We start from the raw sequence: 26,986 nt of genomic DNA, 5'->3' as shown, positions 1-26,986 counted from the left end.
CTAAAAAGTGTTTACAGTTTGTTACAAAATTATATATACTGTGAAAACCTATAATGTGATTAAAATTATGTTCTGTGACTTTATGTATACCTAGCTGCATAGCTGAAACACCAAGAAAGCTTTGTGCTAGTTTGCAAAGATGCATAATGGGACACCAGCAAGAGTGTCTAATGTGCATTGGTGTTCAACCCAAATCAGGATTAATGTGATGCACATCAGGACAAAATCATATTGGCCCATTGTGTATCAATAACCAAAGCGCATTGGGGATTTTACTGGCTCTGCTATATAGCAATGTTACAGCAGCCCTATACCAGATATAGATGTTTGTCATTCTAATTCCTGCTTGTGTAAGTCCACTTATAAAGATATACATTCCAAACAGGATTCTGGCCAAAAAAAAATCCTAAAATCTGTCTAAAAATGTGTTTCCCAGGGACAGGAATGTGACCTTTTTGAAATGAGCCTTTGTCTTATATTCAGCCAGAGTATTTGACTGGCATTGTAAGATCCATAACCTGGAGTTACAGATCCATAACTACTTCACATTCATTATCATTAGTTATTGCATAATAGCACATATTCATAATCATGGCACCATTGCTTATTTATGAATGCATTCAGTGGAACTGCTGGATTCTAAGGTAGTCTGGGGAGGGTGGTTAGACCAGGAGATGTTACTTAGTTAGGAGATGCATTCATAATTACTCAGGCAACATAAAACTTTGATCTTTGTCCAGTTAATTTAGTTGTTGTATATATCAGCTCATAGCATCTCTCCAGGATGATAAATGGAAGCAGGTGGCTCCCATTTCAGTAGGGGATTGAAAACAAACTATGTTTTAATCTGTACTTTGAAGGAATTATCCAAGCTGTTGAGCATATTTGGTGGATAGGTTCAGTATCATGAACAGCTTTTTTGAAGTTCAGAAAAGCCTGGAGTAGATGAACCACCAAAGTGATATAGAAGTCACCAGCTGCCACAAATACTGGGGAATGAGTGAGCCTGGGGTGTTTGCATGTAAAATTGGGGATAGAAAATAAATGTATTGCGTTCACATTTTACTAAAATATATCCATTCAAAACAAGCAGTAGGAGGAAGTTCATCGTCCCTCAAGCATCAGAACATTGCTGAGGATTGTAATGAATTTCAGTCAAGAAAAATGTTAATAAAACCATGCACACCTTTGAAACGCATGCACAAGGAAACTTTAGTCTATAAAAATTGTTTGCATTAGTTCAAATGCATAAAAAATGTTTAAAACTAAGCACAAAATTCCATGCAGAAGGGTGAAACAGTGTTGCAGTCCAATATGGAACTAGAAACATGGGATTTTGACAAATGCAAAGAATGTACTTTCTGAAAGAGCCTTTCCTAATAGCATCAACTATTTCTTTTTATTGAAACAGGCCTTTGCCAAACATCCTATCATTTGGCAACCTTTTGTTCGATTTGGCTGCAAATGATTTTTTTTTCTTTCTTAAACAAGCAAGCATAGCTATTTTCAGTGCTCAGATCCTTCTTATAGCTGCATTATATAAGACCCACTACTGGTGTTTTGTACTTCCAAGGCACTCAGAAATCCAAAATGTACTTTAGATGAATGAGTTGTGACTCTCTTTTGATTTCCATTCATTTAAGTGTTTCTTGCTTTGTAGCAGCATCAAGGAAAATTACACCGTTTAAAAACAATTACATAGAAATAGAAAGTTGTTCTGCTGGGTCTCAAAAAACCTCATGCTTCAATAAAAGATTATAGAACAATTTGCTACTTACTTTGGCAGTTGGTTATTTTGCTTTTCTTCTTGCAGCTTTCCAAGTCAGGGATGCTGGGGGGAAAAGCATCCATTTGGGAGGGTGATGGGCGTATCTCATTGAACAGTTGTAGAAAGTAGCAGTGCTAGCAGATGGTCATTCCTAACTCTATTTGACAATTTGGTTTTCAGAATAGGGAATATTATTTATTTAATCCAAGTAAAAAGAATGGCATGGAAAAGGATTGGGGCCAGCAGATGTTGGCCCCTCCTGTCTTCCTCAGAGACCATGATGATGGTAGTTGGTGTGGAGGGAGGACTTCTCGACAGTCATAGGACAAAGGCATGATTCCCCTCTTTATTTGTTTAGCGTATTTATATTCCACCCTTTTCAGCCCAAAGAGGACTTAGGGTGGAACAGACACAGTACATAGTCATAACAGAGGCAGGTGGAATTGAGGATGACCTCTCACTAGTGTCTAGGAACAACTATTTCAGCCCTTGCATTTGTTCATCCCTAACAGTTGGGGATTTTTTCTTTTCAGTCAATCACATACTGCTTCTTTTCTTATACACAGAGATAGGTCCAAGACTGAAACGGATTAAAATAGTTTGCAGCTATTTAAAATCAGTCACATGTGTAGATTTGCAAGAAAACTTTTTTTTTTTACTTGTCACTGGAATGATAGCTATCGTGGAACCAGTCTGAAAAGTACAGAATGAGTATCCCTTATCTGAAATGCATGTAGCAGTAGAGATCTGTATTTTTGGTTTTTTTAAAGATTTTGAAATGCTTGTACCTGTGTGCGTGTATCTCCTATATACTTTACACATGTAGTCTGAAAGCAATTTTACACAAAGTAATTTTGAATAATTTTGGGCATGAAACAAACGTTTACGTACATTGTCCTACCAGGAAGTTGTTAACCTCTCAGCCACTCTATAGAAAAATATGTGTATCAACAAGTTTATTCAAGCACAAAACATAAGAAAAGATGTGCTGGATCATGCTGAAAGCCAATCTAATCTGATATCCTATTCTCAGTGGGACCAATCAGTTCTTGTGCGGAAGCTCACTAGCATGATATAAGTGCAATTGCACCCTTCAATTCATGCCTCCCAAAAGGTGCCATACTGCCTTGCTACTGTAGGGAATATGTTGCCAGCCAAATTAGTAGCAATTGTTTTGTTTGTTTTTTGCTGGTTTTATTTTTGCTTGGCTGTATTGACCCATACCACAGCTTCTTAAGAAATTAACAAGCTAGTGTTGCTTCTCCCATATGATGTTGCCTTCCAACAGGGCCAAACACTATGGAAGGCAAGTGTGATTCAGCTCCTATTGCACTGCTAATCATAATGGTGGAAGGAGTCTTAGGGTGCATCTGCACTGTAAAATGAATGTAATTTGACTCAATTTTCATTGCCATAGTTCAATGTTATAGAATCATGGGAGTTATAATTTCACAAGGTATTTAGCCTTCTTTGCCAAAGAGTGCTGGTATCTCATTAAATTACAAATCCCGGGATCTCATAGCATTGAGCTATGGCAATTTAAAGTGGTGTCAAATTGCATTCATTCTACAGTGTAGCTGTAACCTCCCCCTCTTCTTATGGAAATGGAAATATTTGGTTCTTAATCTTAACCTTCATTCATTTGCAAACAGTTGAATACATGTGAGCATCCTCATCCTTTTATTCAAATTGTATAGGGTCCAAATAGAGGCCATTGAGAACATTTCTCTGCAGTGATAATTTACATAGACATTTGAAGTCTGCTTAACACATAGATGGACTGGGTTGTATGGAGTAACATTTTTGCCAACATCACATATTCCTGGCAGCTGCTCACAGCATTTTGGAGGGTCCCTGTGCAATTGCCCATCTATTCAGTAAGTGGGTTCCAGATAATTCAGCATCTGTGAAGACTTGACATATTTTTCAATGCTGGCCATATGAGTGGTATCTGATTTCAATGAGCACTTCATGTGTCAATCAAAAGAAAATGGCACTATCTGCAGCGCAAACACTTAGGAAGTCATTCTGGAAATAGATTCAGAATTATACTATTGATCTTCAAAAAACCTGCTATGAGTATTCGGGGTAAAGTGAGACATACATTTTAAGAAATTTTAAAAGTGATATTTGAGAGAATATTTTTCCTCATATATGTCTGCCTGAAGATTAAGATGTGCTGGCAGGTTGCTCCTCTGTGCCTTACCAGGGAGCTTGATGTAATGCGTCTGGACATGGGAGAAGGTCTTCTCACTCAGCCATGGGCACCCCAATGTCTGAATGCCTTCTTCCTGGAGGCTCAGTTGGCACCAACACTCATGTCATTTGGGCACCAAGTTAAGACATGGCTATTCATCAGAGCCTTTGGACCTCATTAACTCATCCCAAATATGGTGTACATAATTTTAAAAGCTTTAAGTTTCTTTTAAAATTATTTAAAAATCTGTTTTGAACTTGTTACCACAGTTTAATATGGTCTTCGTTTGTTTTTTTAATTGCTTTAAATCATGGAGCCCTCGGTTGTACAGCAAGTTCAATCACTGAGCTGCTGAACCCACTGACTGAAAGGTCGGCAGTTCAAATCCAGGGAGTGGGGTGAGCTCCCACTGTTAGCCCCAGCTTCTGCCAACCTAGCACTTCAAAAACATACAAGATGTGAGTAGATCAATAGGTGCTCCATGCGGTCATGCCAGCCACATGACTATGGAGGCTTCTAAGGACAACACCAGCTCTTCGGCTTAGAAATGGAGATGAGCACCACCCCCCAGAGTTGGACACGACTAGACTTAATGTCAAGAGGAAACCTTTACTTAAATCTTGTAAAATGTTTTAATCCTGTCTGAGCTGACCTGAGATCTTCAATATAGGATAGGGTAAAATATTTTAAGAATTAATTAACATATTAGTTACATATTACTCTCTAGTTGTGGTTGCTTGCTTCCTGTTATTGGCTCTCACATCTTTCAGTTCATAATTCTCCTCATTACATGAATCACTGGCTGTTTCATACACCAGTATGGCCCCTGTCAGAACTTCCAATTATAGTAAAACATTAATGTCTTATAATTGTAGGTAGTTCATGTAGGTACACCATCCGCATAGCTTCAAATGTTTTTGCTAATTGTTATAATTTTAACCAAAGAAGCAGCAGAGGCAACCATGTGCCAGTGATAATATTTAAATCAAGACTTAATCAACTAGTGAACTACAAGTTCTTTAATGCTGTAATTCTTTGCACTATTACCTGAGAGGAGGGCCATTGATTTAATGTGACTCACTTTCACATAAACATGTATAAGATTGCACTATTAAGAACTTTAAATGAATATGCCTTTTTAGGCGTTCCTTTTAATGCTGCATCTCTTATGGCTAGTTGCTCCTGGGAATAAATGAGTTTGTTAGGCTGGCAAGTTCTTGAGATTCATAAGTCTAAAATATTAATAATCAGTTCCAAATAAATCTTAAATTTTAATGTTTGAGACACCAAGCATTTTTCAGCATTACAAACTTTTGAGAATCCTGTTCTAAATACTGCTTGACAGCCAGTAGCAAAGGCTTAGCATGCTAAAAGTAAAAGGGCCATAGAAAACTGAAATGTTTCTTAATTAGTATTTGGGATGCTGGAGGCTACTGCATATCTCTTAAGTTTAATGTTATAACAAAAAGAAGAGCATGTCAACTTGGCAGTATTATTAGCATTCTGAGCATTGAGTGCCTACTGGTGAACAGGAATTTTGATGCCCTTGAAAATCTTGTAAGTAGACCATCTTCCTACTGTGGCACAACGTTAATTTCCCATAAGAATTTAATCGTGATGCCAGGCACCAAAGACTCAGATAAAAAGCAGGACCTCTGGCAGAGGCATCAGTTTTCTTTTCCGTGAGGAACTGTTTGGTTTGTGTTTCCCCGGGGCTTCATACTGTGAAGCTGTTGACATGCTCACAATTTTGTTTATGAAGGGTAAAGCTAGTGAATGGAACAACTATAATGGTTTATGACAAGATCACTACCGCAGATTTTGTGCATACCATGATTTGTACTGCCCATTTGTGAGCAAGCTATAAAAATGGCCTTTTTATCAGGGATATTTGTGAATGTATAACCATTCCGAAGACATATGGCCAATAAATAATTCAAAGTTATATATCTTGGCCATAAATTCCTTACATACCTCCCATGTTTTAATGTCTACTTGGCTTGGCAATAATACCCTTTATGACACTTGGAGTGCAAAAAAAGTGTTTACTGACAAGCAGGAAATGACAGTGGCCCACAATATTGCTTTAAAACATAAACCCTTCTTTCATCTTCCCCACGACTTTCCAATCTGCTGGGAGCCCTGAGAAGCAATTGCTAGTACATGCTTAAGCTCTTGATTTTAGCCTCTGTGCTATGTGATTGAATTCATTATTTCTCTTTCTCTCTTTGTCTTCTTTTTAGTTCGATATCAATTTACAGTCCCAAGGAGAATCCCAATGCTTTTGACGCTGCTGCCTTCTTTCAATCCGTGGGGAATTTTCTAGGCATCTTTGCTGGATCATTTGCAATGGGGTCTGCCTATGCAGTTGTTGCTGCTTTAATATCCTTTGTTGCCAAAGCACTTAAAATTCAGCAAGTTTGCAAGATCTGGTGCTGTAAGAGCAAATACTGCCACACAACTGTTAACGGCTTCACTAAAAACAAAGTTCTTTGATTAAGATTTCAGTGCTATCTGGACCATCATCATTTTAAACATACCCAGGTTTTTCTGTTCAACTGATTTAACACATTGCATTGATGTACTGATATCACCACTGATAGACAGAATGCTGAAGAATTCACTGCATGAAATATCCAAGGCAAATAACTTTCTATAATTGGCCTTCAGCCTCCTCCTTCAATCTCATCCTTCAGAAAGACAAATGCCAAAACCATACAGCACAGATAATGAATGGGTATCATCCCCTGACTTGACCCCACAAGCATCCTTTAAAAGCCAGCAGTCCTATTGAGCATGGAGGTATATTTTATTAATGACTGGGGTGCACTATTTCCAGCCCTTTCCTGCCAGTGATCTTAGGGGTGCTTTGATTGTGTGTTCCTACATAGCATGGGGTTGGACTGAATGGTCTTTCCTGACTCTATGATTCTATTCCACGAGAAGGGGCCCCTGCCTTTGAATATCAAACCAGAGATTGCTGCAGGAGTGGGCTGAAAACATCATCCTGCCACAGTCCAATGAGAAGTAGAATATATCCCATCTCTCAATGTGGCTGATGGCTATAGGTAGATTATGAGAAAACATTTGATACACTTGTGGGGGCATGAGTAAAAAGCCTTCACAAGTGTGTCAGTCTAAGTCATTGTTTCTCAAACTCTGCTCCTCCAGGTGCTTTGGTCTTCAGCTCCCAGAGGTTCCAGACAACTTAACAGCTGTTAGGAATCATGGGAGCTGAAGTCCAAAACATCTGGAGGAGCAGAGTTTGAGAAACACTGGTCTAAGTAATTCAGCTGTAACTGCTCAGCAGGGTGCCAGATGGTGTCTCCTAAGAAATTTGTTTTTGATCTAGTTGATGAATACATACATTGTGAATGTGTCTCATCATAGCCCAGAGTAGCTTTTGTATTTATATCTAAAATTACAAGAGGAATTTTGAAAGTGTTATAAGGTCACTTTTGTTTGAGCAATCAGGCTAATATACCTTTTTAATTTTATTGCAGGCCCGTGGAACATTTAAAAACCAAGAGAGTTTCCCACATTGTTCTCAATTTTTGACTAAAACAGTATTGTATCTGATTGCTGAGCAAAACACAGTAAACAATATTTCTCAGTATTTTCCTTACGTTTGCTTTGCCATTCACTCACATTTATGTTTTGTTTGGAGTAACTTGTCAGTGCATGTCTTCCTTAGAAGAGAATCATACAGTCTCGTGCCAAAGCTCTAAAGTGGAAAGGTGGGTAGGGTTTTTTTTCTTCAGATTTTTAAACAAACAATGAAATCCTGCACCTTTTTCAAACACTCGATAAAGCTGCAAACTGAAGCTGCAAGCTATGCTGGAGATCTGAAGTCTTGGAAAGAGGATTTTATTTTTTAATACTATGTACTGTATTTTTCCACTGAAAAAGATTTTCCACCCCCACCCCCCAAATGATATTTTAGTGGGGAAAGATAAATGTTCCTGCAACTTTTCCTACATAGGGATTTATTCTGTAATCTTGTTGGGATGGTGTGTTGCACATTTGCACTATTTGAGGAGTTCTAGTGATAAGCCCCCCACCACAACCCAATACAGCATACATTGCAAAATACGGTATACATGTTGCTTTCTTCAGCCCCATCTACACTGCCATATAATACAGATTGAACTGGATTATATGAATCTACCATATAATCCAGTACAATCCTTATTATAATGGCAGTGAAGATGGGACCTTAGTATTGATTTGGAGTATGTGGAACTAATGGACCCCTTCCCAAAAGCTGCTAAAATAATAGAATGATAGAGTGGGGAAGGAATCACACGTGCCATCTATGGCACTTCCCACCCAAGCAAGGCAAGAATACAGGACTAAAGCACTCCTAAGAGAGGTCTATTCCACTTCAAACAGTTTTTACAGTCAAGAAGCTATTCTTAATGTCAAGATAGAATTTCTTTTCTTGTAATTTGTATCCCCTGATTCATCTTCTAGTCTCCAGAACAGAGCAATAGAAGTTCACCCTGTCTTCCCATATGAAATATCTTCAAGGATTTAAATATGGCTATCATTTCACCTCTCAATCTTCTCCAAGCTAAACATACATATATTTAAACATAGCCCCCTAAGCTTTTCCTCATAAAATTTCTGCAACTGAAGAAGTGGCTTTATAACTATAAAAGCCAATGCTAACAAATGAAAATAAGTTTTAAAACTGTTACCATATTTCTTCCCCCCCCCCCCCCATTTTCCCCTTTCCTTCCTTCTGCAAGAGATTAACATTGCTATTTCTTTAAAAGCTCATAGAGCTTGGTTTCCAGATGTTTTTACCATATTTCTGCATTCATTTTCTGATTTCACTTCTCGCTTCTATGGCTAAGTAACAATATCCCTCCAAAGAATCAAAGAATCTGTACCCTACCTTTAGCCTTCAGTAGCTAAACAAAAATATTTTTATCCCAGAATGCCTTTTAAAAAAAATATGTGACAGTTGTTCTTATTTGAGATGTTTTTAAAACCATTGCTCTATATTTTAGGACTGAGGACCGATCTACACTGCCATATAATGCAGTGTCATGATGCAGTCTAACTGCATTGAACTGCATTATATGGCTATGTAGACTAATATAATTCAGTTCAATGCAGTTAAACTTCATTATGAAACTGCATTATATGACAGTGTAGGTAGATGGGATCTGAACAATGTTTTAATAGTTTGTTTTTATTCCAGGTAATAAGCACTGCTTGGTATAATGCAGGCAAGTGAAGCATATGCTCACTATAGATATGCATATGCATATCTTCGAGCAATTTCTTCCTAAAATAGAAACACAGCATGATGCTATGAAACTTAACTGGTCTTTGCAAAACTATGATATTCTTTCACATTTCCTGTTTTACATTCTCCTCTCCTGGATGGGTTTTCTCTGGAAGATATTATTATTATACTACATTTATACCCCACCCTTCTCATCCCAGTGGGGGACTCAGGGTGGCTTACAATTCATGGCATACAATGCCGCATTACACATATAGTAATAAACATAACATATGAATTTAAACAATTAACATATTAATTTAAACATATAATAATAAACATGAGATAACAATTAGAATATAAATACAATAACAAGCTTAAAAGTAAACATAAAATAATTCAAATATAAACACAAAAAAGAGCTTAAAAATAAACATTGAATCCCAACCAAAGTGGGCTGATGAAAAAGTGGTCTGAAGCAACAGAAGAGGCAGGGGAACCCCAAAAACAAGCGCCTGCACAGGTGTTCCAATGTCCAAATGATGGGCAGCGTGGCTATGGAGACACCCGGCACAGGTATTCCGGCAGCCAGGCAATGGGTGGCGCGGCCATTAAAGTAGCAGCGCGGCGAGGTTGCGGGGGCCATGTTCTCTCCCTGCTGGGTCAGCTGGCTGGAATGATGGCAATACTCAGGCCCCAGGGTCCTTTTTGCAGCAGAGCCCAACAAAGCTCTTCCAGGCCTCTAGGTCAGACCTTTTGTTCTCTCCTTGGAGGCTGCCGGGTCAGCTGGCTGGAATGAGGGTGTGGCTGCAGGTCTCCTCGTGGGTAAGCCCAGGGCCGAGCAGGCAGCAAACCTGGATGGCAGTACTCAGGCCCCAGGGTCCCTCTTGCAGCAGAGCCCAAGATAAAATTCAAAAGCTTTACAAGTCTATATAATAGCATGTTTTTAAATGAACAGGGCAAGCAAGAATAATAGGATTGCAGAAGCAATCAGAAAAGCTTCCCAAGATCTGAATCAACCCAAGCAAACCCAAAGCTCACAATACTCCTATCATATAGGTTCTTGTGGGTTTTTTCGGGCTATAGAGCCATGTTCTATAAACCTCACAATCACACACAACACACAATCACACACAACACACACACAAGAACCTAGTGATTCCAGCCATGAAAGCCTTCGACAATACTCCTATCATATTTGCAGATCAGAGAAAAATGGTTTCAATTTCCACCAATATTCATACTAAGGTACAGCCATCTCTGTGGGAACCCAAAAATGGATGTGTTGGCTAGCAAAGTGGAGAACGCAATGTTTTCTACTCTTTCTCTTTGCAATATTATAATACAGAAGATGTTCAGTTATCCTAATCTATCAAAGTTTTGGGACACTAGACTGAAGTCTGCTGTAGAAGTGGACAAATATGAGAGAAAATGCCTCTCAGTTAAGGAGCTCCCGGTGGAACAGCCAGTTAAACCACTGTGCTGCTGAATTTGCTGACCAAAAGGCCAGCGGTTCGAATCCGGGGTAGTTTGAAAACATGCAAATGTGAGTAGATCAATAGGTACCGCTCTGGCGGGAAGTTAATGGCACTCCATGCAGTTATCCCAGCCACATGATCTTGGAGGTGTCTAAGCTCTTCGGCTTAGAAATAGCAATGAGCACCACCCCCAAGAGTTGGACACAACTAGACTTAAAGTCAAGGGGAAAGCTTTACCTTTACCTTGCACTTAAGCCTAGCTGCAGAGATATCTCACCAACCTGCTTGGAAAAAAATTGTGATCAACTCCTCTTAGAAGGTTAGACTTCCATAACTAGGTGTTACTACAGCCATTCCTTCTTAAGCTGTTGTGCAAGTACCTCCTTGCACAAAGGTTTTTCATAGCGTAACACCAGTGAGAGAGCTGCTAAGCACAACTCCACTTTCTTCCATTAAAACAGCCATTTATTGGCCATGGGATCTCTGATAGAGTTCCCACAATGACTGTCATAGTGCTACCAGCCTTCATACCTACAATGTTGGATGGATTTCTTGTGTAGGTATGCTGGTGCAGTTTTACCCTCCATCTGTGTCAAAGAAGATCTCAGCCTATTAGAAATCCAATTTGAAACTTCTACTTACCCATGCCCATCAAGCTCCAATATTTCTCTCAGAATAACAGAGAAATGTATAGGAAACATGAATAATAGCCACCACTAAGTGATTTTATCAAATCTTTCTTATGTTGCTTTATTGAAACAGATCAGTATTCCTGTTTTCTCTTCCTTAAATTAATGCTAAATACGCTCCATGGAGCTAGCAGTGACCTTCCCTTTAGCCTGAAATAATATAATCCTTGAGCTAATTTTGACTTGATCATCTTGTTTGCCATTTGACTTTGTCACAGCTGCATTTCTGTGACCTGAAAACATTGCAAAGAGAAATGGAAATAGAATTAGACATCATATGAACTGAACTAATGCTGGAAAATTAAAGCTAGATTTTGCCACATGATCACAGAGATTTTTTCAGTTGCCTCTGAGCAGCAATGTTTCTAAGCACTGTCAGATACACTGTTCATTAAGTTTCTTACTCTTAATATTCACAATAGAAGCTATTTTTAAAATAAATAAAACATAGCTTTTGCTACAGACTCTAGAAACCACAGAGTCTAGAAACATAAATTTGTCAGGATCATAAATTCATCACTGCAAATTGTTTCAGATTCTGAAGTATTTCTCTCCCTGAGGGAGAATACTAATGGTCTTTAAATAAGTGATAATGTATCCATAATATGCCTGCCTCCACTTGGTAATCTGGTCACCAAAATCCCATGAAGTAGTGGAAAGACTTTTGCAACACCTCTACATTTCATCAGTATTCTGGAAGAAAAAGAGAAACCCTTAAAGGTTTTTCACCTCTTTATTGGAAGAACAATTGGCCTATGACCATACAGAATCTGGTTATTAAGCATTGTGTTTGTCACCACTGTAGTCCCTTGAAGGACCCCTGCATGTTGTGGAACTACAAACCAGATCAATTTCCAGCCATTATGACAAATTGGTCAAGAATTGTGAGAGTTATAGCTCAATAACATGTGACCCACATTTGGGAACAACTAGCCCAACTGAATTTTGTAATGGGCCAAATATTTGTATTACTTCTTGGAAGGTAAGAAGGGAGAAAATTGAATTTCATTTCTTAAATTTTGTTTAAATTTCTTTGAAATTGTTGGGGGGGCATTATATCCATGCAGAGACTGTGAAAATTATATTGTATAATATATGCACAACATATTGTTATAGGGCTCATTTAAAAATGTGTACAATATTGCACTTCCTTTTCCTTAACCTTTTTTAGCACTTGACTAAGTTTACCAAGCTGTATGAATTCCCCATGTTGGAAACGGGTCTATTTTTCCTTTTGTCATGGAGTGCCTTCTTGTCTGCTGAAGCTGCTGGTCTTACAGGTACTACTTATATAACAGAAAAGAGCCATAAAGTGTTTTGATAAAACCTTATTAAGATTGAAATTCAATTTAGGACAACTAATTTATGAAGATTATTCGGAATTATTTAGCCCTAATCTGAACACATAAAACACTTCCATCAAATGTCTTAATCCTGAGTATTTTCTGACCCCAATGATAATGCCAGTGTATTGCTGTCTTATAAAAATGTTCCGTGTCAACCAATGTATTTATGGATGCAGAATCAAGGGTACACCCAAAACCAGAAAATACATTATCACATAAGAGGGAACATTTCTCTTGGGTAGATCCTCCTTGGTTGTTAATATGTTTGCAAATGTAATAGACTTGTTCAGACAATTCTGCTTCTATTTTTTGTTTGTTAAAAAATAAGTGTAAATGTCAGGTGATTGACACTTGAAAATAGACAGAGACTATTGGCCTTTTGCTCTCCCCTTTCACCACAGTGCCCATTACATGATGCACATCTACTTCCGGTCAGGCTCCATGGCAAAAGGGGAGAGCACGTGGTGTATGCTGTTGCCTTGGCAAAACAGGAGGCTTCCCATGTTGCCTTTGAAACATCCCCATGGGATGAAGGCAGCTGTAAATCAGGTGATGCAGGGCATGGGACAACAGGTTTTTCACTCTCCCAGCCTTGCCAGAACCACATGGATTTGCCACAATGTGTGGCAAATCCTTATGGCAATGTGATAAGGTTCTATATGCCACCATATGACATACAGACTCTGACTAGTTTTGTGTCAACTCTATAACAGAAAATGACACACGCAAAAATTAAATTAAATTAAAACAAACAAATCATAGAAATGTTTTTTTTAAAACCACAACAGTCACAAAATAAAACCAGTATAAAATGAACAGCAGATTCTTCTGGTTTTTGTTTTTGGCAAAACAAATATCTCCTCTGGAGTCCCAGAGGCAGAACGTTAATCTACGAGCCCACTAAAATGGACAACATCTGCTTTTGGGCATTACATTTATGCTTGGAATAGCCAGACTACTTACGATCATATACAAGTTCACCTCAGTTTCATCTCAGTGGAGGAGAGAAACTTTTATTGTCATGCCATTATTTGTTTTAGAATGCTTTTACCAATAGCTACACAGAAAAAAAATTACTAACAGCATTTTTAATTTCTATTCTTTTATTTTGGGTGGTCATTTATAACAGGTGTTGAAGAGAATTATTGAAACTTCCTCATGTTAAAGTTTTGTTTATATAAGTAAAAGCTTAAAGAATTGCTATGATGTCATCGGACTATTTGATATATGACCCTGGATTATTTTGCAGTATATTTCATAGCATGAGACTATTCAAGTTCTAAAATTTTTCAAAGAGGTCCTTTTCTCTGTCTATGAAAAATGGAGAAGGCCCTCTCAGTGACTGCTCTCTGACTTTGGAACCCTCTTCCTAAGAAGACTAGAATGGCTCCCTCCTTGTGCCCTTGCCACTGACACGGAAAAATAAAAATTATACTCTATGAATGGGCATTTAATATTGTGCCCTTTGGGCTCAGCCCCCTTTCCAAATTTTCATAGAACCTGAGCTTGCTCACCAAAGATTGCAGGGAAAATTGTATCTCAATTCAGATCCAGGATCTGGGAAAGCACAATCCTTTGTGGGAGACTGGATCTTTTAAAATGAGTTGGAAAACTATTTTCCATATAATTTTATGTGGGCAGTAGAACTGCTGAGCCTTTAAAAAGATCCTTCATTGGGCATTTGTGACTGTGGAGCTGAGAAATAGAACATTTACTTTTAACAATGAGGTTTTCAAAAGCTTCCTACACAGCTTATTGTTTTTATTTAAATTGCAAAAAAGTGTGTGTGGTAGAAATATTCATCTTTAAGCACAAAGCAGAAACAAGAATGGAATTATTTCCTGTATAGTTATGGTAAATACGTCCGTGTTCTTTGTTCCTTTGTTCCTATCTCTATACTGTAAAACCTTTGACAGAGATTCACTAGCCTGATCAACAGACTGCCTTCCCAGCAACATGGATATGATGCCACATGTCCCCATATCAATCAGTATGACTAAATGTGTTGTCAAGCCAGATCGTCCCAGAAACAGCTGCTGTTTTTGTCTCAGCACTGTGCATATGCAACAAAAAGTGTGTGTTGCAGTTTTTTTCCTGTATTCAATTGGACTGATGTTACTAATACCAGTTAGAACAGAAGAAATGATGAAGATTACTTAAATGAGGATGTGTGAAAAATGAGGCAGGCTTTTTACAAGGGGTAAAAAGTATGTACCCTTTGGCAACTCTGTGAACCAGGGGACTGGAATGAAAAGCAAGAAAATCCCTCTCAAACATGTGGTTACTCAACAAATCTGATCTGGTTACATGTCATTAAGGGCAAATCCAGAGCTAATTTGTCAGTTTAATTATTTGCCATCAGTGATATTGAAATTGAGCAATTTAAAGCAGTTGCAGATAATGGGATCAGGACCACAGATAGTGAAACCCACAGTGCAGATACCAAGATCCATTAGGTGGATAATGAGTACCAGCAATGGGCTGCCCACCCTTTGTGCAGTCACCTGGACATAAATGAACACTAATCACCCAGCAGACATCTAGCATGCCAGAAGGTCCTGTCCCGCTCCTCCACAATGCAATTTCCCCTTTTCCCAGGAATGGACTTAATAATCCTCTCATCTTGGTATGGAAATCAATGGACACTAGCACCAGAGGCGTTGGACTCATTCGCTGAGGACTCATGGCTCAATTTTACTAACAATATAGCCCATGGGACCAAATGCCCCCTCTTTGTTCATCCCAAGGATGGGACATGATAATCCATTCAGAAAATGATGAGTTTCGTTGTCTAAATCAGTGGTTCTCAACCTGTGGTCCCCAGATGTGTTGTCCTTCAACTCCCAGAAATCTTAACAGCTGGTAACTGACTGGGATTTCTGGGAGTTGTAGGCCAAAACACCTGGGGACCCACAGGTTGAGAACCACTGGTCTAAATGGTCATCCTGCCCTCTGTCAGCCATTGGAGACCAGAAATCTGCATGAGAAGTGGGATCACTCTCTTCCTCAGTCCCGCCTCACAGAGGGAATCCTCGCAGCTGGCCATGACGTCAGCTGCGAGGCAACTACTCCCTGGCATTTATTATTTTCTCCCTCTCTCACTTCAATTAATGCCTATTTCTCCCCCAAAACCTTCGCACTGATCAGTTCCACCGATCAGTGTGAAGCCAGCACTAGCTGGGCATGCACAGGAAAAACAAAAGAACTCTCTGTATTAAAATGTCTGTTTTACATGTCGGCTTCCTTTTGCTGTTTACCATGAGTTGTCATCCTTTCCAGCTGGATTGAATAAAATTACCTCAGTGGTTTCTTCTTCAACTAGTGAGATTTCTTGATTGGGGAGCATAGAGTTATAGCTTAAGTCTCACCAGGCACAAATCCACAGGTGGCCTGCTGCCGTTACTCATTATCCCCCTAATGGATCTCAGTATCTGCGCTGTGAGTTTTGCTATCTGCAGTCTACATCTCACTATCCACAACTGCTTTAAATTTCTCAATTTCAATATGAATGTTCAGGCAAATTAAATAAGTTATATGGCATTGTGATATCATCACATCCCCTTCCGAATACTCTAAAAGTCTGATCTTGGAAGCTTAACAGGGACAGGTAAATTCTTAGATGCTAAGGTGCTATGTGCTATATTTCAGAGAAAGAAACTGGCTAACCTACTTTTGCTGTAGATAGATACTGCTTTTGAAAAAGGTTTCAGAGCTTGAAAATATTACTGTTCTAAGCTCTTGTCATAGTAGAAGGAAAGAAAACCCATTTAAGACTCCATCAGCCATAGTGTCACAATATTCTAATGTACTCTGTGTTTTGAGGGAGCCACTGCAATGTGAAGTTATTCTTTTCAGGTTGCCAGCCACTCTGTTATATCCTTCTACCAACCAAAGGTTTTATGTTTGCGTCTTCCCTCACTAACAAGCATAGGCTACAGCCCTCTTTTACAGTGTTTTTCTGAAAGCCTGCAGATACTTCCCTTTTTCTCTATATGATGCCATATAGCCAAAGGAAACAGAAGAAATGTTTCAAAATTGCAAAGACAACGAGAGATTATTTCCATGCAGAGGCATCTTGAAAGATATACTCACTATTGCTGTAAGGTAGTCACATACATTGACTATGCTACCCCAGGAACTAATTGTTCATATACATATTAAATCACATCCTATTAACATTCCCTAATACATATGGTGTCACATAAAGCAAAATTAAGCACAGCATTTTTAACTCATTCAGACTGAAATAAGACAAATAACTAAGAATTTCACATGAAAAGACAATGCAAGCTCTATAGCAGGTATCTAAATTATGTCTCTTCACATTTATTTTATAAATTGTGTGCGCTAGGTTAGGATAGTCTTCATTACTCACATAAAAGGAAACGTGAGGAGAAATCAATGGCTGACTCATGATAGATAATCAAAAATGGTCTAATGCTGATTTTGGTGTCATGTTAGGCAGAAATGGATCCAATGTTTTTCTTTAAGAAAACTAGTTTGAAGCCTGAAATAGAATGCCTCAGTTTAATTTCCATTTCTAAATTTGCTGCAATGAATATAGAAATGCCATCAACAATGATTTAATTACTAGAGGAACAGGCACTGAAAAGGTAAAAGCCATTTTTAGAGGACTGGAACATACCGTACAACCAACCAGAATATAATTGGCACATGTCATCTTTTCACACCCCAAGTGACATATTATAGTTTCTCTCTTCAGTCAACTTGGAAAGTGTGTCATCCTGTACTCTTAACTATCTGAAATCATAGCACAAATTTTTAGGGTGGAACTGTGCACAGATGGATTTTAAAGTTATATAGGAAATGTAGTAAGCTATTTTTAGAGGCCAAGATCTAAGTGAAAAGCACAGTCCAGATTCAGTTATACATGATGTTTAAAAAAACAGGACATTAGAAAGAAATAAAGTTCTTGCTTATAAATTGCTGAACTCATTTGAAAGGAAATTGTTCTGTCCCCATCGGGAAATGACAAGTAAAATAAATCTGGGCTTTCTAAGTCTGTCACTAGAAATGTATTTTCTCATTCAGTCATTTTTAATAGCAAAACATTGTAGCTAGGGAAGTATTTACACACTGCTTTAGTGGCAAGGGAGTACTACCATTTCCACCAGTAATTATTACTAGTATTATATGAGTTCTGTTAATTTTTCCATATGACCAGTTAAAATAATGAATCCTAATTTATTTATTTCTTCATTCAACACATTTATTTATTCAGCATTTCTTAGACCATCAGGCTCCACAAGACAATGGAGGTAACACTCACTCCAGAAAACCTCCTCCAGTGGCTCCATGTTGTTGTTAAAAAGCAAAAAGAATGGGACTGAGTCTGTGGGGTCCTAGAGACTAATGGCCAGTACGCTGAATATCAGTTCCCCACTGTCATATCTGGGAATATTCTGTCAAAAGAACTGCAATCACTGTAAAACAAGCCCTATACAATTATTACTGCCAATAACTCACCAGGGTGTCCAACACAACCAATATGGACCAATTCTCTCTTTCTGATTCCCAGGAAAATGCATTCACCAAGGTGACATAAGGCTGTTTCTGCATCTGAATAAAGCCTAGAGATGGGCTGCTTTGACTTGCTTAAGATTTTAAGTGAGGGTCTTAATGGGATACGATACGCATAGTAAGAGACCATAGGACCTAGGCTTGCCTCTGGTGTCAACATGTTACATGTGTCCATCTGGTCTAGAGAAGTCTAGATATGTAGCTCTACCAAAAGAAAGAGAGAGAAATGGTTAGATAACTCTGATATGTCTTGCTTTTGAAAAAAAATCATGTTGGCTCTTAGTAATAGCAGCATACGTTTCGCTGTGTTCACAAACTGACTGTTTAAATATCAGATTTAGGACTTTCATGTTATGGATGTCAGTCAGCCAGTTAGATTTTTTATGTTGTAATGTTTGCAGTCAATAAAAAGTAAAAAAAAACAAACCTTTTTATTCTTCCTCTGGCATATTTTGGGGAGAAATAAAGGGAAGCTACATCCTATTGATCATCCCAAATAGGGTATCTTGATAAATTAAAATTTATGTTATTCATTATCCTAACATTTCAAATGAAAATAAAAATATATTGAGAACTTTCAGCTCAAATTTACTTTTTGTATTATTTCACAGAGTTCTGTATCACTATATTTCTTCTCTAGATTGCTTCTGGGGAAAAATAATGGTATTTATAACTCAACCCCCTATGGGGAGTCTAGAACAAAAAATAAGCCCTTCAGCTCTACAGTTATTATAGTGGGTGAATTTGAGCCCTGTTGAATTCCAGCAGTTCTCTTGGAATGACAACAACCTGGCAAATATAACTAAAAAATAATCTGAGTTGTATTTAGAACAGGGTGCAATTTCCCTGCTCAGATGTCATTGCAAAGTGTCATGTCTCTGGACGAGTGCCCTAAATGTTTAACTCAGCCAGTTTTCTGACGCTTCCTGTCAGCCTGACAAAAAAACTGGGGCTCTGCAATGAAAGCCTGTGAGTACTGTCAAGTTTTCCAGTTTGCATTGAAGCAATGCAGTTGACAAAAGCCTCAAAGCTACACTCTGACATCCAGTTGTGCGGGACATTCCAATTAAAATGTTCCTTGGAGATAGTGTCATCCTGGTTTTTGATTTGAGACAAGCTGCCCAGAAGCACTAATTCAGGTTTATTTTAAGTGGATTCTTCTTACCCATCAGAAATCAATCTAAAATCCTGGAAAATATATTTTATGTTAATGTTTTTGTTTAATCATTCATTTTCAACACAGCTCATTCATCTAAAAGTATGCAATCATCTGAGCCTAAACAATTGTTGTTTTCTGCTGACTTGTATAGCATGGTTTGTGTAGCTAGAAGCAAAAATCAGACTAAGGGACTACCTACATTGGGTAGTTTAGCCTGGTATATATGTGCTGTGGAACAGTCCCCGATTCAGTACCAAGTTTACACCAAATCTGATGCCATTGTTCAGATGGCCCAGGAGTGTATCCACTCCACTGAGGAAACTCACAACTCTCCATCCCTATGTTACCACTACTGCTAGCTGGACATGGAGTTCCATCCAGGTTCTTGGATGCAACAGGCACCTCTGTTGATATCAGAATGGGATGCCTGATCATCACATAGGCACTCCATTCTGACATTAGCAATGGCCAAAAGCTCAGGTGGAGCCCCATGGCTGGGTAGGAGTGATAGTGATGGTGGTGGTGACATAGGCATGCTGGTGTCCAGTCAGGACAGTGGATCAGGCTGAATCAGATCTGTGCCCACTGTTCACACTGCCCCAAAGCTGTGATATACTCTGGGGTTTCCAGCAATTCTGTACTATCCCCTGACTTTGCCCAAAGGAGGGGAGAGCAAGTTGGCTTAAAACCAAAACCCTCATAATACACACTGGAAGTCATTGTGTATTGTGGGGACAGAGAGCCTTTAATTCAAAGTGGCTGGGGTTTTGTTTTTGTTTTTTGGTTGGGGTGGGGGGGTTGCAAGTGTAGCCAAACTTTAGGTCACATCATTTAAATGGCAAAACTTAAAGGTCTAAAGATAATCAAAAGTTAGAACTAGGTTGCCAAAATACTTTTTTTGTGTATGAAATAAAGAACAAGATGGCACCCCCTTTCCAGTTCCCACTTAGAAGGTCATAATATGGCAGTTGATACTTACTTCACCATGGATGGTGGAATAGTAGAGTCGATCACATCTGAAGGCAGCGAGCTAGTTTGGGGATCAGCAAGATAGCTTATGTGGCATGCACAAGCTTTGACCTCCAACAAAGTGGTACAACTAAAAACTTCAGGAGGAAAGGTTAATGCTTCTGTTTCTTCAGGTCATTACATCACTTTGACATATGATGACAACAACCCTGATTATTTTACTTGTTACGATTCACAAAGACATTATCACTGCTGACTTTTTGGCTACTTTAATAGAATATATTCTGAATAAATGACTAGCCTTACTCAAAGCAATGACATAAGAGGACTTTGACTTCCAGGTGTCACCCTTTGAATTCATTGAAAAGTTTTCCAAGAGGATCTGGGGACTCCTCTAAATAGCAGTGGTTCAAGAGAAGGGACAGAAGGGGAAAACAAGAATCAGGTGGAGTTGCCCTTCCACAAATTCCAAACATATCATAGAAAAACAAAGATCTGGCAGAATCACTGCAGATAAAGAACTCCTTGCTACCTACTAGCAAAAGAGAAGTTGATTTATTTTTGAAATATTCAAAATTGTTCATAAACAAATGCATAGCTTCAACAGAGGAGAACTGTTGTAAAACATATCACAAATGTTGTTCTACTGACCCCTTTCCCCCTAACTCTAGAATCAGGAGGCAAGCATTCATTTAATGTAGAAATCTAGATAAAGAGGAAAGAGAAAGAGAGAATCTCATATTTATATATTCACAGCTTGCTAAGAGCCAATTTTCACTATATGCCAGAGAGTATTTTTTTTAAAAAAAAAAATCTCATGGATTGTTGCTGATGATTCATAGCTGGTTATGGTCAACATAGGGCTTTTGCTTCTGCTGCTGTTGCTGAATGTGATAATCGATGTCAGCCTCCAGCCTTGGAAATTGGGTGCAGGAAGGTGTTGAACACCTAATTAAGAACAAGGACTAATTTTTATAATAGTTGCAAAAGTGATCTTTACACATTAGAAGAATCAATTCAATACCATTTCACATTTAAACTTTTCCAGGTTTCCTTGAAAATGAACGCTCATTTAGTGAGAAATTGTTCCCAGTGAAGGGATTGTTATTTTTAGCTCCAGATGCTGAAGGCTTCACTAGCATTTAATGAGAAAGGAACCAGTGAATAATTTTTCTTTGACACATGCCATATAGGTGATGGTGGTTTAAAATGAAAGCTGAATGATGTTAGGAAGAAACAGAATATTTCCACTAATAAGTTTCCCCTTAAAAATAATACACAGTTCAGTTTATAATTCACACATACTGAAGAAGGGTTAATATACTGTCAATTTGCCTAGAAAAACAACTTCTAATTAGAATGCAAAAGGATCTTGGTACGTTTGTGAAGCTTCTAACAAAATTCCAAAGTTCTAAAAAAGAAATGGGAGCAGTACTGTCCAGTTTATGTAAAAGAACCTTCATGGAGTCCACAGGTTTGGGCCTATTTTTTGTAACACTGGACAGTCACATAGTTTCAGTTACAATCAGCTCCCCACATTTGCTGAGGTTAGGGCCAAATAATCCCCTTAAATGTGAAAAAACACTAATAAAAATATGCTATTCTTTTTTTTTATTTGAGAGATCCATTGTAGGAATTTCTAGGTCCTCTAGCATGATTCTATGCTCAGCATCCAGTGGAACATTTTAATCAAATCTGTGAATTATCAAATCAGCAAAAGCCGAACTGCAGATGTAAAGAACGAACTGTAAACCTTTCTATTCATGAATTATTGCTAATATGGGGTTTGTTTCTAATTAACTGCTACATGAGCGTTATGCTTTCCATATTCAGATACCCTGATACATCTTTCCCTAAAAACAGGACATTCATCTCTTTATGGATAGAAGTAATAGACTGTTTGTGTGTTTTGGGTACAACCACCTATAACAATAGCCACAAAACCAATGCTGCAGAGGTTCTAGCAATAATAATCTTTATTGGCATTCAAATAGTTCTACATTCCATTTACAATTGAGTAAAATGATGCCCATTTAGATATATTTTTGTCTGATATAATTGCAATTGAATTACACTCCCTGAAATGTCAGATTCACACTTTTAGTATACTCCTGGACTTGGGCATGTTTGGGCTACTGTAACACATTCTAGATGGGGCTGACTCTGGAAACTGTTCAGAAACCCCAGTAGGTCCAAAGTGCTTCAACCAGGCTGTTGACTATGACTAGTTACAGGGATCATGTGACATCTCTCTTGAAACACCTCTATTGGCTACTGGTCATTTTTTCCCCAGCAGAATTCAAAGTGCTAGTTTTGATGTTTCAAGCTCTACATTCCACAAATGTAGAGCTTTTGTTACATCCCGTTTAGACTACTGCAACGTTCTCTACGTGGGGTTGCCTCTGAAGACTGCCCGGAAGCTGCAGCTAGTCCAACGCTCGTCAGTCAGACTACTAACGGGTGCTGGGTACAGGGAGCACACCACTCCGCTGTTACACCAGCTCCACTGGCTGCCAATTAGCTTCCGAGCACAATTCAAAGTGCTGATGTTAACCTATAAAGCCCTAAACGACTCCGGCCCTGTTTACCTCTCCGAACGTATTCTCCCCTATGAACCATCAAGATTATTAAGATCGTCTGGAGAGGCCCTGCTCTCAGTCCCACCGGCCTCGCAAGCGCGTCTGGTGGGAACGAGGGACAGGGCCTTATCGGTGGTGGCCCCTCGACTCTGGAACTCTCTCCCACTGGAGATCAGAACCGCCCCTTCTATCCTGACATTTAGGAAACAGGTGAAGACTTGGTTATAGAGACAGGCATTTGACGAGTGAGCCAACACCCTGAGATATGGATGGAGGATGATGAGCAACGATTTTAATGTCACGACTGACCATTATAGTTATTGATTGTAATTGCTGTTTTAATGTTTTACTGTAATATGTATTGTGATGTTTTATTGATTGTATGTGATATTATGGTTGGAAACCGGTCTGAGTCCCTCAAGAGAGGTGAGAAGGTTGGTATACAAAACTTTTAAATAAATAAATAAATACATGGCATAGGTTCAATTTATCTAAAAGACGGCATCTCCTTACATTAGCCAGTGCAAATGTTAAGATCTTCGAGAGAGGGCTTCCTCTCAGTACCACCAGCCATGTAGGTGTGGTTGATGAGGACTCAGTGATTAGTCTCCTCTAGGACTTCATCTACACTGGTAATTTTTTAACATTTATTTATTCAAATAGACATACATTTGTAAGCATTTGTTGCATACAGTACAGTTTTGAGCTATTAGTGTTCCATAATCATTTCTCAGATGATATATTTTCTTTAAGGAGTCACAGTCTTCTATTTAAATAGTACATATAAAAGTATCATAGGCTCTAACTTAATATCTGCTTCCTCCTTGTCTACAGTCTTATCCCTTATATACATTTTTAGTTTAATTTTACATTGAGATATTGAATCATTGGTTACCATTCATTAACATAGTTCTCCTCTTAATAGTACAGTTATTTTATCCATTATCAGCAAATCTGTAATGTATTTTTCCCATTCTTCTAAGGGAGGTATCTCTGAGGTTTTCCAACATCTAGCATATACTATTTGAGCTGCCACTATCATGTAAAGCAAAAAAAAATCTGAATTTCCTTTCTAGTTTTTCATCAGCCATGTTCAAAAGATACATTTATGGTTTGTCATTTTGCAATTTGTGTTTAACATCTTTTCAAGATATACAGGAATCTGTTTCCAGTAGTTGTATACTTTGTTGCAAGTCCACCATGTGTGGCAAAATGTCCCTTTTTCTTTCCCACATTTCCAACATTTGTCGGTGCAATTATACATCTTGGCTAGTCTCTCTGGAGGGAAATACCATTGCAGGTGCATTTTATAAACATTTTCTTTTAGGTTTTGACATGCAATGTATTTCATTCTTCTCTCCCATGTCTTTTCCCATTGGGTCATTTTTATCACTTGGCCTAATCTACTCTGGTATTATAATGATTAGTGCAGACTCTTATATTGCAGTTTAACTACATTGAACTGGATTATATGACCATATAATGCAGTCCAATCTGCATTATAATGCCAGTGTAGATGAGGCCTAGATTGTTGCCAGGCTCTGAAACTCCTTTCTACAGAAAGTCCAGTTAGTCCCTCAGTGCTTTTTTCCTGGAAGTAATGATGGTGCATTGAATTTTAATTATAGTGCAGTAGTATAGTGAAAGGTAACATTGTTTTTTCATATCTTTATTAGTCATTATATTTTAACTATTTTTTAAGTGTTTTTATTTTTGAACACATCTTTAAAATAATACTGTCGTTTAATTTCTTTTTACTATTGCAAATTAATGTTTTAGCTTGATCTTTTCAAGTTATTGATAGCTGCCTTAAATCCCAGTTTGGGTTTTAAGGTAGTTTACAAACATTTGTGTTACACGAAGCAGATAGGGTTCCAGTTCTATGCATGCTTACTTGGTATCACTAAATTATACTATCTTGTTTCACATTGCATATCATTTAGGATTTACTTCAAACAACAAAGATATATGCATAGATTAAACCCCTGGTACTGTGAAACAGGGAAGATTCTTAATCTGCTATTATGTTGATTGAGGATACATTGAGGCTTATTTGAAAGATATTATAGCACATTTATTCCATCTTTTTTTTTTTAAAGAGCATTTAGTGCAGTTTGATTAATTTTCAGGCTAGATAGTCCCCTCACACACTATTCCTTTGAACATATACCAGGGGAGAAAAACACAAGCCACTGATGGCATTTTACCTCCTTTGTATTTCAGGAATAGTGGCAGTCCTTTTTTGCGGAGTCACACAGGCTCATTATACATACAACAATCTGTCAGCAGACTCCAAAATGAGAACTAAACAGGTAACGTATGAAATCTCCCTCCCCCTCTTCCCAAAATCCTTGCTTACTTCGTACCTTCTGCTGGCATAATGAGCATATAGCAGTCCTGACACTATCGCTGGAAGGGATTTCATTGATGCCAAGAATAAACCTTATATCTTCATTAAGGGAGAAGCTTACTCTTGCTGACTTTGCCAGGAAAACAGTAACAATCCTTCTGCTAAGCAAAACTTGAAAGAGATCTCTTTCTCCTTAGGGGTCACAATCCAATGTTAATCAGGATGATGAAATATGCAGAGCTGGTAACATTTTGTGGTCCTCTTTACTGAGTAGGGCTGGGATGCTTCGCTAGGTTTGGCTTGCTTTGTTCAAGATCTTATTCATCTTCATCTGAGCGGCTGACCTCTTTTCACATTTGAGCAACTGACACTTTTTTCCCCTTTGCCTTACTGAGGTTTATCACTAGCTGTTTTTGAAACTTCCTCCATAGAAACAGGGTTTTGCTTATCAAACAAAAACTGAAGTCCCTTTGGTTTCACAAAGCTTACCTCTGTGGATGTTTGGATCCTGATTTATCAGTTAGTCTGCTTTGTTGACAGGTGAGGATAGTGTAGTCAGGTAATTTTAAGTATTTTATTGTTTGGGGGCTCTTCAGAAGGTAAAGACGCCCTTTAACTATCATACTTATTATTTTACTTCTGTTTATTTTAGAAATGTCGTAAGCACCCTCAAGTGTGTTTGGGACTATCATGCCCATTCTCTTAAGGGAGGCCCCGGACATCCAACCCACAAGTCCTAACCTGATTGTACCACCCCAAGGTACTTTCTGTAGCCATTCTTGGGCCACTGTTACAGTCCTAGCTCCAGCATCTCATTGACAGATAAGAACAGCTTCAGAAAGGTGTTACCATCCAGAATGCATGGAAGTGAGAGAACAAGATGGAAACAGGCAAATGTTCTCATAACATTACCACCCATGCCTACTTCACTTCGTATGTAACTGGAGACCAGCTGAATGCACAAACAGATGTTTTACTTGTATATGTTTTTATAAATGGCATTGAATTGTTGCCAATGCTGTTAACCGCTCTGAGTCCCCTTTGGGGTTGAGAAGGGTGGTATATAAATATCGCAAATAAATAAATAAGGCAAAGGTAGTCTGTGTACAAGAGTCATAGACTCATAGGGTCATAGAGTTGGAAGAGAACACAAGGGGCATCCAGTCCAGCCCCCTGACAGAGTCTTTAGAGCCTCTGCTTAAAACCCTCCAGAGAAGGAGACTCCACCATATTCTGAGGCAGAATATTCCACTGTTCAACAGCTCTTAACAGCAGGAAAAAATTTTCCTAATATTTAGATGGAATCTCTTTTCCTGCAGTTTGAATCCATTTCTCCTTAACCTATTCTTTAGAGCAGCATAAAATAAGTTTGTCTCTTCCTTAATGTGACTTCCTTTCAAATATTTAAACATGGCTATCATGTCCCCTCTCAGCCTTCCTTTCTCCAAGCTAAACATACTCAGCTCCCTAAAGTGCCCTCCATAGGGCTTGACTTCCAAACCTTTAATCATTTCGGTCACCCTTCTCTGGTCACGTTCCAGCTTGTCAATATCCTTCTTGAATAATGGTGTCCATCCCCTTTGTGTTCAGGCCAATTGGTGGAAGAAAACTAACTACCTTGGGAAATGTTCTTGGTACATTTGGGTTGTCTCCTTTGGCTATAACATTTGAACA

The 26,986-nt window shown here is 38.4% G+C and overlaps 1 protein-coding gene across 1 annotated transcript in view; it reads left to right on the top strand.

Moving 5' to 3' along the window:
• The window catches only part of SLC9A9 (solute carrier family 9 member A9), a 366,051-nt gene that overhangs the window by 121,684 nt on the left and 217,381 nt on the right, over nt 1-26,986 (top strand). The window contains exons 7-9 of the mRNA XM_067465985.1: nt 6,209-6,347; nt 12,543-12,648; nt 25,186-25,274. Coding sequence (XP_067322086.1) covers nt 6,209-6,347; nt 12,543-12,648; nt 25,186-25,274 — 334 coding nt within the window. The remainder of the gene's footprint in view (nt 1-6,208; nt 6,348-12,542; nt 12,649-25,185; nt 25,275-26,986) is intronic.

This window comes from Anolis sagrei, chromosome 3 (assembly GCF_037176765.1).
Source record: "Anolis sagrei isolate rAnoSag1 chromosome 3, rAnoSag1.mat, whole genome shotgun sequence".
Classification (NCBI taxonomy): domain Eukaryota; kingdom Metazoa; phylum Chordata; class Lepidosauria; order Squamata; family Dactyloidae; genus Anolis; species Anolis sagrei.
Note: the sequence above shows the minus strand (reverse complement) of the source record. Positions and strands in the feature narration are given on the sequence as shown.